The sequence below is a fragment of the Calonectris borealis genome, chromosome 35 (genome assembly GCF_964195595.1).
Source record: "Calonectris borealis chromosome 35, bCalBor7.hap1.2, whole genome shotgun sequence".
Lineage (NCBI taxonomy): Eukaryota > Metazoa > Chordata > Aves > Procellariiformes > Procellariidae > Calonectris > Calonectris borealis.
Genome location: NC_134346.1, coordinates 782,686 through 795,152, shown reverse-complemented (window position 1 = coordinate 795,152; position 12,467 = coordinate 782,686). Strand labels below are relative to the sequence as shown.

Here is a 12,467-nt window from a genome sequence, read left to right as displayed (position 1 = left end):
ACAGATGGACGGTTGGGTGAGTGGAACCATAGAAGGATGAACGATTTGATGGACGAATCAAGGAGCTTCTTCAGTGGGTTCTCCAGCCATCTGTCCATGGAGATATGGATGGAGAAAGCACAGAAGATGGATGGATGGATGGATGGAGAAGTAGAAAGCCATTGAAGAAGGATAGAGATGGATGGTTGGGTGGATGGATGGAGAAACCACTGAAGATGGATGGATGGATGGATGGAGATGGATGGAGATGGATGGATGGACAAACCACTGAAGATGGACAGATGAAGACGGATGGATGGAAAGATGGATGGAGAAACCATTGAAGATGAATGGATGGAGAAACCACTGGAGAGGGATGGATGGATGGAGATGGATGGGTGGAAAGATGGATGGAGAAACCAGTGAAGATGGATGGATGGATGGAGAAACCACTGAAGATGGATGGATGGATGGAGATGGATGGAGATGGATGGATGGAGATGGATGGATGGAGACGGATGGAGAAACCACTGAAGATGGATGGATGGAGAAACCACTGAAGATGGATGGATGTAGATGGATGGATGGAGAAACCCTTGAAGATGGACGGATGGATGGATGGAGATGGATGGATGGAGAAACCACTGGAGATGGATGGGTGGAGGCAAGAGGAGGAAGAGGAGGAGATCTGGATGATGAAGGGAGGCATGGGGAGATGGCTGGAGCGGTGGTGGGCTGGAGATGACACCCTGACCCCGTGTCCTCCCCCAGGCCAACTGCTGGGAGCGCTGCCGCTGCGAGGTCTCGGCCAGACCCTGGTGGCCCCCGCGGACGCCGTGGGCCAGATCCTGGGGTTGCCCCTGGGTCTCCGGCCCCTCCAGGGTGTCCCCTTGGTCCCATAGTCCCCAAAGAGCACCCAGGGGTGGGACCCAGGTGTCCGGGTGGGGGGGTTGTCCCCTTCCCCTGGCCGTCCCACCCCAACTTTTCATCAATAAAAACCTTCTGCCTCCACCTCTGGGGACCCCTCTGATCTGTCCCCTCCCCCCACCAGGGCACCCAGGTGGCCGGGGGGGGCACCCACACATCTGGGGGGGGCACCCACACATCTGGGGGGGGGCACCCACCCCCACCCCGAGGACAACCCCCACCCCCCCAGCAAAACCCACACCCGGGACCAGTTCAACCCTTTATTGGCCACCACCCAGGTGACAGCGGTGTCCCCTCCCCCACCCCGGTGACAATCGTGTCCCCCCCCCCACCCACCCCAGGGTGGGAGATGGCTGTGTCACCCCTCCCCCCCCACCCCGGTGATGGCCATGTCACCACGCCCCGCCCCCGGTGACACGGATGTCCCCTCCCCGGGGGCCGGTGAAGCTCAGATCTTGCCAGGGAAGGTCCCCTCCTCGCGGTACTCGTCCCACGTTGTCACCTGTGGGGTGAGAGGGTGACAGCGTGAGTGACACGAGGGCGGTGGGGACCTCGCAGGGACCATGAGGGACACGGTGACAGCGCGGGGAACTCGTGACATTATGGGGGAGATGGTGACACCATGGGGGACTTGGTGACACCACGGGGGACTTGGTGACACCATGCGGGGGACTTGGTGACACCATGCAGGGGGACACAGGAACCATGGTGACATCCTGGGGGAGATGGTGACACCATGAGGGACTTGGTGACACCACGGGGGACTTGGTGACACCATGCGGGGGACTTGGTGACACCATGCAGGGGGACACAAGAACCATGGTGACATCCTGGGGGAGATGGTGACACCATGGGGGACTTGGTGACACCACGGGGGACTTGGTGACACCATGCGGGGGACTTGGTGACACCATGCGGGGGGACACAGGAACCATGGTGACATCCTGGGGGAGATGGTGACACCATGGGGGACTTGGTGACACCATGGGGGACACAGGGACCACGGTGACATCATGGGGAACATGGTGACACCATGAGGGACTTGGTGACACCATGGGTGGCACAGGGACCGCAATGATGCCAGGGGGAACATGGTGACACCACAGGGGACACAGGGACCATGGTGACATCATGGGGGACACGGTGACAGCACGGGGAACAAGTGACATCACGGGGGACATGGTAACACCATGGGGGACTTGGTGACACCATGGGTGGCACAGGGACGGCAGTGATGCCATGGGGGACGTGGTGACACCATGGGGGACTTGGTGACACCAGGGGGGACTTGGTGACACCAGGGGTGGCACAGGGACCGCAGTGATGCCATGGGGGACGTGATGACACCAGGGGGGACTTGGTGACACCAGGGGGGACTTGGTGACACCATGGGTGGTGCAAGAACATGGTGACACCATGGAGGACTTGGCGACACTATGGGTGGCACAGGGACTGCAGTGACGCCATGGGGGACATGGTGACACCATGGGAGACTTGGTGACACCAGGGGTGGCACAAGAACATGGTGACACCATGGCGGATTTGGTGACACCACGGGGGACACAGGGACCACGGTAACATCATGGGGGAAATGGTGACACCATGAGGGACTTGGTGACACCAGGGGGGACACAGGGACCACGGCGCCATCATGGGGGACATGGTGACACCACGGGGGACTTGGTGACACCATGGGTGGCACAGGGACCGCAGTGATGCTATGGGGGACATGGTGACAGCAGGGGGGACTTGGTGACACCATGGGTGGCACAAGAACATGGTGACACCACGGGGGATTTGGTGACACCACAGGGGACTTGGTGACACCACAGGGGACACAGGAACCACGGTGACATCATGGGGGACATGGTGACACCATGGGTAGCACAGGGACCGCAGTGATGCCATGGGGGACATGGTGACACCACGGGGGACTTGGTGACACCATGGGTGGCATACGGACCGCAGTGATGCCATGGAGGACACGGTGACACCACGGGGGACTTGGTGACACCACGGGGGACACAGGGACCACGGTGACATCATGGGGAACATGGTGACACCATGGGGGACTTGGTGACACCATGGGTGGCACAGGGACTGCAGTGATGCCATGGGGGACTTGGTGACGCCATGGGGGACACAGGGATCATGGTGACATCATGGGGGAGATGGTGACACCATAGGGGACTTGGTGACACCATGGGTGGCACAGGGACCACACTGATGCCATGGGGGACATGGTGACACCATGGGGACCCTGAGGACTGTGGGGACACCCTGAGAACACCGTGGGGGTCCAGAGAGGGACCCAAGGACCATGGGGACACCGTGGGGGACCTGGGGGCTGGGGGGACACCCTGGGGTCACCGTGGGGGACACCACAGGGACACTGTGGAGACCCTCAAGACCATGGGGACACCCTGGGGACACTCTGGGGACTCTGAGAGCCATGGGGACATCTTGGGGCCCTTGAGAGGGACCTGAGGATCATGGGGACATCATGGGGGACCTGAGGACCATGGAGACACCATGGGGGACCTGAGAGGGACCCAAAAACCATGGGGACACCATGGGGGACCTGAGAGGGACCCAAAGACCATGGGGACACCGTGGGGGACCTGAGAGCCATGGGGACACCGTGGGGACACCAAGGACCGTGGGGACATCGTGGGGACACGCTGGAAATCCTGAAGGATGTGGGGGCACCCTAGGGACACTGTGGGGCCCTCGAGGGGGACCTGAGGACCATGGGGACATTGTGGAGACACTGTGGAGGACCCGAGGACCACGGGGACACCATGGGGGACCCGAGAAGGACTCAAGGACTATGGGGACACCCTGGGGGACCTGAGAACCATGGGGACATTGTGAGGACCTCGTGGGGACACCGTGGGGACATGCTAGGGATCTTGAGGGCTGGGGGGACACCTTGGGGACTTCAAGGGGGACCTGAGAACCATGGGGACATCGTGGGGACACGCTGGGGATCCTGAGGGCTCTGGGACACCTTGGGGACCTCAAGAGGGACCTGAGGACCATGGGGACACCCTGGGGGGACCTGAGGACCATGGGGACATTGTGAGGACATCGTGGGGACACCGTGGGAGACCTGAGGACCATGAGGACACTGTGGAGACACCATGGGGGACCTGAGGACCATGGGGACATCATGGGGGACCCAAGAACCATGGGGACATTGTCAGGACACCACGGGGGACCTGAGCCCCATGGGGACATCGTGGGGACACCATGGGGGACCCCAGGACTATGGGGACACCCTGGGGGACCCGAGCGGAACTCAAGGACCATGGGGACACCTTGGGGACACCATGGGGGACCTGAGGACCGTGGGGACACCCTGGGGACACGCTGGGGATCCTGAGGGCTGTGGGAACACCGTGGGGACACCATGGGGGACCTGAGGACCATGGGGACATCGTGGGGACACCGTGGAGGACCTGAGGACCATGGGGACATTGTTAGGACACCGTGGGGACACCATGCAGGACCTGAGGACCGTGGGGACACCCTGGGGGACCTGAGGACCATGGGGACATTGTCAGGACACCGTGGGGACACCATGGGGGATCCAAGGACCATGGGGACACTGTGAGGACACCATGGGGGACCTGAGCACCATGGGGACATCGTGGGGACCTCAAAGGGGACCCCAGGACTATGGGGACACCATGGGGGACCCGAGAGGGACTCAAGGACCATGGGGACACCTTGGGGACCTCAAGACCATGGGGACACCCTGGGGGGACCTAAGGACCATGGGGACATTGTGGGGACACCGTGGGGGACCCGAGGACCATGGGGACACTGTGGGGACACCGTGGGGGACCTGACGACCATGGGGACATCATGGAGACACCATGGGGGACCTGAGGACCATGGGGACATCATGGGGGACCTGAGGACCATGGGGATATCGTGGACACACTATGGGGGACCCAAGGACCGTGGGGGACCTGAGCACCATGAGGACACCGTGGGGGACCCAAGGACAATGGGGACACCGTGGGGGACCCAAGAAGCACGGGGACATTGTGAGGACACTGGGGGGGACCTGAGGACCATGGGGACATCGTGGGGACACCATGGGGGACCTGAGCACACCCTGAGGACACCGTAGGGGACCCGAGGACCATGGGGACATTGTGAGGACACCGTGTGGGACCTGAGGACCATCGGGACATCATGGGGACACCATGGGGGACCCGAGGACCATGGGGACATTGTAAGGACACCGTGTGGGACTTGAGGACCATCGGGACATCATGGGGACACCATGGCGGACCTGAGGACCATGGGGACATCGTGGGGGACCTGAGGACCATTGGGACATTGTGAGGACACCGTGGGGGACCTGAGAACCATGGGGACATCGTGAGGACACCATGGGGGACCCGAGAACATCGTGGGGGACCTGACGACCATGGGGACACCATGGGGACACCATGGGGACACCATGGGGACACCATGGGGGACCTGAGCACACCCTGAGGACACCGTGGGGGACCCGAGCACCATGGGGACATTCTGAGGACACCGTGGGGGACCTGAGGACCATGGGGACATTGTGAGGACACCGTGTGGGACCTGAGGACCATGGGGATATCATGGGGACACCATGGGGGACCTGAGGACCACAGGGACATCGTGGGGACACCATGGGGGACCTGAGCACCATGAGAACATCGTAGTGGACTTGACAACCATGGGGACATTGCGAGGACACCGTGGGGAACCTGAGGTCCATGAGAACATCGTGGTGGACCTGAGGACCATGGGGACATCGTGGGGACACCACGGAGGACCTGAGGACCATGGGGACATCATGGGGACACCATGGTGGACCTGAGGACCATGGGGACATCGTGGGGGACCTGAGCACCATGAGAACATCGTGGGGGACTTGAGGACCATGGGGACATTGTGAGGACACCATGGGGACACCGTGGGGGACCTGAGGACCATGGGGATATCGTGGTGGACCTGAAGACCACGGGGACGTTTTGGGGCCACCACGGGGCCAGGGAGGTGCCACTCACCCAGGAGGTGGGACAGAGGGACTTGTAGACGCGGTAGTACCACTGGCAGGGGCCGGCGTCCGCCCCCTTGGCCGCCATCGCCTTCTCGCAGCGGTGGAAATCTGGAGGGGGGGGGAGGGGACAAAGAGGGGACATTTAGGGACATTTGGGGACACTCGGGGACACTTGGGGACACTCGGGGACGTGGGGGGGGGGGGGGTACCCAGGTAGTTCTGCCAACAGTTCTTGGTCTGGTTCTGGTTGGGGAAGCGGCTGTCGAAAGGAGCCGTCTTGTACCGGTCCAGTTTGGCCTTGATGTCCTCCGCCATGGCTAAGGGGGTAATTAACAGGGTAATTAATCTCCCTGGTTAATTAATAATTAATTAGGGCCCCCCCCGCAGGAATAATTAATCACCCCAGGGAATAATTAATGGATCGCGGGGGAATGAAAAAAAAAGGGGGGTGGGACCAGAGATGGGAATGGGGGGAGTGTGGACACTGAGGCTGCCTTCTCAGCTAATTAACCAGGTTAATTAATCCCCTGGGACTAATTAATAATCTGCTGGGACTAATTAACACTCTTCAGGAATAATTAATCACCACAGGGAATAATTAATGGCTCGTGACAGAATTAAAAAAAAGGGGATGGGAACAGAGATGGGAATGGGGGGAGTGTGGACACTGAGGCTCCTTCCTCAGCTAATTAACCAGCTTAATTAATCTTCTGGGACTAATTAATAATCGCCTAAGATTAATTAACGCTTTCTAGGAATAATTAATTGTTCCTGGAAATAATTCAGCCCCTTTCTCAAAATAATTAGTGCCCCCTTCTCAAGAATAACGGGGGGGGCATTGAAAACGAGGCATCTCCTGGGAAGTAATTAACCAAGTTAATTAGTCCGCTGGGACTAATTAATAATCTGCTGGGACTAATTAACACTCTTCAGGAATAATTAATCACCCCAAGGAATAATTAATGGCTCGCATGGGAATTAAAAAAAAGGGGGATGGGAATAGAGATGGGAATGGGGGGAGTGTGGACACTGAGGCTCCCTTCTCAGCTAATTAACCAGCTTAATTAATTTTCTGAGACTAATTAATAATCACGTAAGATTAATTAACGCTTTCTATGAATAATTAATTGTTCCTGAAAATAATTATGCCCCTTTCTCAGAATAATTAGTGCGCCCTCCCCAGGAATAAGAGAGGGGGTGTTGAGAATGAGGCATCCCCTGGGAAGTAATTAACCGTGTTAATTAATCACCTGGGACTAATTAATAATCTGCTAAGACTAATTAACACTCTTTAGGAATAATTAATCACTTTTGGAAATAAATAAGCCCCTCCCCGAGAACTAATTCCCCCCTCCCCATCGGGAATAACAACTTGGGGGGGGGGGGGATGAGGTTAATTAATTAATAATTCTCTGAGACTAATTAATAATTCCCTGAGACTAATTAGCACTTTTCAGCAATAATTAATTGTTCCTAGAAATAATTAAGCCGCTTTCTTATAATAATTAGTGCCCCTTCCCCACAAATAACAAAGGGGATGATACTGAAGGGGGGTGTTGAGAATGAGGCACCCCCTGGGAGATAATTAACCGAATTAATTAACATCCTGGGACTAATTAATAAGCTCCCGGCACTAATTAACGCTTTCTAGCAATAATTAATAGTTCCTGAAAATAATTAAGCCCCTTCCTCAGAATAATTAATCCCCCCGGTCCAGCATCAGGAATAACAAAGGGGGGGGGTGGAGCATGAGGCACCCCCAGGGGGTAATTAATGGGGCTAATTAACTTCCTGTTACTAATTAATAATTCCCTGAGACTAATTAACACTCTCTACCAATAACTAATTGTTCCTGAAAATAATTAAGCTATTTTCTCACAATAATTAATCCCCCCCCCCCCCCCCCCCCGAAATAACAAAGGGGATGGTAAAGAGGGGGTGTTGACAATGAGGCATCCCCAGGGGCTAATTAACAGGCCTAATTAACCCCCTGGCACTAATTAATAACCTCTCAGGACTAATTAACTGTCTCTGGAATTAATTAAGCCCCCAGGGAATAATTAACACCCCCCCCAAGGCAGGCAATTACAGGGCTATAAAAATGGGGGGGGCAGGATTGGGGGGGGGCACCCCTCGGGGGTAATTAATGGGGCTAATTAACCACCCCATGACTAATTAATGCCCCCCCTGGGATTAATTAATACTCCTCAAGATTAATTAATGCCCCCCCGGGATTAATTAATCCCCCCTCCCCGCCAATAATACAGGGGATGGCAGCAGGGGGAGGGTAACAAGGGGGTGGTGAAGGTGGGAAACACCCCTGGGGCACTAATTAATGAGGGTAATTAAGCACCCTGAGACTAATTAATATTCATCAGGACTAATTCAACTCTTCTAGAAATAATTAATCACCCCTGGGATAATTGCTCCTGGGAATGAGAAAGAGAAGGGTAACGAGGGATTGGGGGTGTTGGGGGCGGGGATAATTAATAGGGCTAATTAACACCCCTGATACTAATTAATATTTTCCTAGTACTAATTAATATTCCTCTTAGCTTAATTAACACCCCCACAGGACTAATTAACTTCTAAAAATAATTAATCCCACCTGGGAATAATTAGTTGGGGGGGAACTGGGGGGGCATTGAGTGGGACACACCCCAGGCAGGTAATTAATGACGTTAATTAATCCCTGAGACTAATTAATATCCCCCCAGACTAATTAATTTTCTCTTGGGATAATTAATTAGTTCCAGGAATAATTAATTCCCCTCCCCCGGAGTAGGATGGGGGGATTGGGGGGGGGGGCCAGGAGGCCCCCCGACATAATTAGCGGGGTTAATTAATGAGTCTAATTAATCAATTAATTAATCTAATTAACCACTGGATTGATTAATTACTGTGCCAATTAATTAATTGCCCCAGGGCTAATTAATGGTCTCAGGGAGTAATTAATTGCCCCGCAAATAATTAATTAGCCTGGGAATACAGGGGGGGCTGGGGGACACTTAATTAACAAGGTCATTAACGGGGCTAATTAATAGCTGCGGGGGGGGGCCCTCCCAGTGCTCCCAGTGCTCCCAGTAACACCCCAGTGCCGTCCCAGTAAGCCCCCAGTGCTCCCAGTAACCCCCCAGTGCCCTCCCAGGAACCCCCAGTAACCATCCCAGAGCTCCCAGTAACCATCCCAGCACTCCCAGTAAGCCCTCAGTGCCCTCCCAGTGCTCCCAGTAACCATCCCAGCGCTCCCAGTAAGCCTCAGTGTCCTCCCGGTGCTCCCAGTAATCCCCAGTGCCCTCCCAGTGCTCCCAGTAACCGTCCCACCACTCCCAGTAAGCCACAGTGTCCTCCCAGTGCTCCCAGTAACCCCCCGCGCCCTCCCAGGGCTCCCAGTAGCCCTCAGTGCCCTCCCAGTAACCCTCAGTGCCCTCCCAGTAACCCCGAGTAACTGTCCCAGTGCCCCCAGTAGCCCTCAGTGCCCTCTCAGTGCTCCCAATAATCATCCCAGTGCTCCCAGTAAGCCTCAGTGCCCTCCCAGTACCCTCCCAGTGCTCCCAATAAACATCCCAGTGCTCCCAGTACCCCTCAGTGCCCTCCCAGTAAGCCTCAGTGCCCTCCCAGTACCCTCCCAGTAACCCCCAGTGCCCTCCGAGTGCTCCCAATAACCCCCCCAGTGCCCTCCCAGTAGTCCTCCATAACCGTCCCAGTGCTCCCAGTAGTACCCCTCAGTGCCCTCCCAGTGCTCCCAATAATCATCCCAGTGCTCCCAATACCCCTCAGTGCCCTCCCAGTACCCTCCCAGTGCTCCCAATAATCATCCCAGTGCTCCCAATACCCCTCAGTGCCCTCCCAGTAAGCCTCAATGCCCTCCTAGTGCCCTCCCAGTGCTCCCAGTACCCCTCAGTGCCCTCCCAGTAAGCCTCAGTGCCCTCCCAGTGCCCTCCCAGTGCTCCCCATAAACATCCCAGTGCTCCCCATAAACATCCCAGTGCTCCCAGTACCCCTCAGTGCCCTCCCAGTAAGCCTCAATGCCCTCCCAGTGCCCTCCCAGTGCGCCTCAGTGCCCTCCCAGTGCCCTCCCAGTGCCCTCCCAGTAAGCCTCAGTGCCCTCCCAGTGCCCTCCCAGTGCTCCCCATAAACATCCCAGTGCTCCCAGTACCCCTCAGTGCCCTCCCAGTAAGCCTCAATGCCCTCCCAGTGCCCTCCCAGTGCTCCCAGTGCCCTCCCAGTGCCCTCCCAGTAAGCCTCAGTGCCCTCCCAGTGCCCTCCCAGTGCTCCCCATAAACATCCCAGTGCTCCCAGTACCCCTCAGTGCCCTCCCAGTAAGCCTCCCAGTGCTCCCAGTAACCCCCAGTGCTCTCCCAGTGCTCCCAATAACCCCCAGTGCCCTCCCAGTGCTCCCAATAACCCCCAGTGCCCTCCCAGTGCTCCCAATAACCTCCCAGTGCCCTCCCAGTAGTCCTCCGTAACCGTCCTAGTGCTCCCAGTGCTCCCAATAACCAGCCCAGTGCTCCCAGTACCTCTCTGTGCCTTCCCAGTAGCCCTCAGTAACCGTCCCAGTGCTCTCCCAGTGCCCTCCCAGTAGTCCTCAGTAACCGTCCCAGTGCTCCCAGTAATCCTCCCAGTGCCCTTTCAGAAAGCCCCCAGTCCCTTCCCAGTGCTTCCAGTAACGCCCAGCCCCCTCCCAGTGCTCCCAGCCCCCTCCCAGTGCTCCCAGCCCCCTCCCAGTAACCCCCAGTCCCTCCCAGTGCTCCCCCAGTGCCCTTCCAGGAAGCCTCCAGTCCCTTCCCAGTGCTCCCAGTACCCTCCCAGTAACGCCCCGTCTCCTTCCAGTCAACCCCCAGTCCCTCCCAGTAACTCCCATTGCCCTTGCACTAACCCCCCAGTGCCCTCGCAGTGCCCTCTCAGGATGCCCCCAGCCCCCTCCCAGTGCTCCCAGTACCCTCCCAGTAACCCCCAGCCCCCTCCCAGTGCCCTCTCAAGAAGCCCCCAGTGCTCCCAGTAGCCCCGCCAGCCCCCTCCCAGTGCTCCCAGTACCCTCCCAGTAACCCCCAGCCCCCTCCCAGTGCCCTCTCAAGAAGCCCCCAGTGCTCCCAGTAGCTCCCCCAGTCCCTCCCAGTGCTCCCAGTAACCCCCAGTGCCCCTCCAGTAACCCCCCAGTGCCCTCCCAGTAACCCCCCAGTGCCCTCTCAAGAAGCCCCCAGTGCTCCCAGTAACCCCCCAGCCCCCCCCCAGTGCTCCCAGTAACCCCCAGTCCCCTTCCAGTAACCCCCCAGTGCCCTCCCAGTAACCCCCCAGTCCCCTTCCAGTAACCGCCCAATGCCCTCTCAAGAAGCCCCCAGTGCTCCCAGTAACCCCCCAGCCCCCCCCCAGTGCTCCCAGTAACCCCCAGTCCCCTTCCAGTAACACCCCAGTGCCCTCCCAGTAACCCCCCAATGCCCTCTCAAGAAGCCCCCAGTGCTCCCAGTAACCCCCCAGCCCCCCCCAGTGCTCCCAGTAACCCCCAGTCCCCTTCCAGTAACACCCCAGTGCCCTCCCAGTAACCCCCAGTCCCCTTCCAGTAACCCCCCAATGCCCTCTTAAGAAGCCCCCAGTGCTCCCAGTAGCCCCCCCAGCCCCCCCAGTGCTCCCAGTAACCCCCAGTGCCCTTCCAGTAACCCCCCAGTGCCCTCCCAGTAACCCCCCAGTGCCCTCTCAAGAAGCCCCCAGTGCTCCCAGTAGCCCTCCCAGCCCCCCCAGTGCTCCCAGTAACCCCTAGTGCCCTTCCAGTAAACCCCCAGTGCCCTCCCAATAACCCCCCAATGCCCTCTCAAGAAGCCCCCAGTGCTCCCAGTAACCCCCCAGCCCCCCCCAGTGCTCCCAGTAACCCCCCAGTGCCCTCCCAGTAACCCCCAGTCCCCTTCCAGTAACCCCCCAATGCTCTCTCAAGAAGCCCCCAGTGCTCCCAGTAACCCCCCAGCCCCCCCCTCAGTGCTCCCAGTAACCCCCAGTCGCCTTCCAGTAACCCCCCAGTGCCCTCCCAGTAACCCCCAGTCCTCTTCCAGTAACCCCCCAATATCCTCTCAAGAAGCCCCCAGTGCTCCCAGTAGCCCCCTCCAGCCCCCCCCCAGTGCTCCCAGTAACCCCCAGTGCCCTTCCAGTAACCCCCCAGTGCCCTCCCAGTAACCCCCCAGTCCCCTTCCAGTAACCCCCCAGTGCCCTCCCAGTAACCCCCAGTTCCCTCCCAGTAACCCCCCAGTGCCCTCCCAAGAAGCCCCCAGTGCTCCCAGTAACCCCCCCAGTCCCCTCCCAGTGCTCCCAGTTCCCCCCTCACCGGCCGCCGCCGTCTCCCCTCAAAGTGACTTTCACCGCCCCTCCCGCCGGAACCAACGAGATGCAGCGGAAGTGCAGCGCGCCGCCGGAAGTGACGCAACCTCCCCGAACGTAACGGAAGGGGAGGAGCCATCGAGAGGCGGGCGGGGAGAGGCGGTGGGCGGGGCCAGAGCTCGGAGGACCGCGGCGGCCATAG

The 12,467-nt window shown here is 58.3% G+C and overlaps 1 protein-coding gene across 2 annotated transcripts; it reads right to left on the bottom strand.

Moving 5' to 3' along the window:
- Positions 1-1,152: 1,152 nt before the first annotated feature.
- COX6B1 (cytochrome c oxidase subunit 6B1) lies at positions 1,153-12,310 on the bottom strand. Of its 2 annotated transcripts, none has more exons than XM_075135001.1 (4): positions 12,293-12,310; positions 6,169-6,278; positions 5,967-6,067; positions 1,153-1,408 (listed from the first exon to the last, which is right to left on the bottom strand). In XM_075135001.1, the coding sequence occupies exons 2-4, from the start codon at positions 6,272-6,274 to the stop codon at positions 1,355-1,357; spliced, it is 261 nt and encodes an 86-aa protein (XP_074991102.1). In that variant the 5' UTR covers positions 6,275-6,278; positions 12,293-12,310; the 3' UTR covers positions 1,153-1,354. The 2 variants fall into 2 exon arrangements, with proteins under 2 accessions (XP_074991102.1, XP_074991101.1); XM_075135000.1 differs by having other exon boundaries at positions 6,169-6,276; positions 12,273-12,306.
- Between the last annotated feature and the right edge of the window lie 157 nt (positions 12,311-12,467).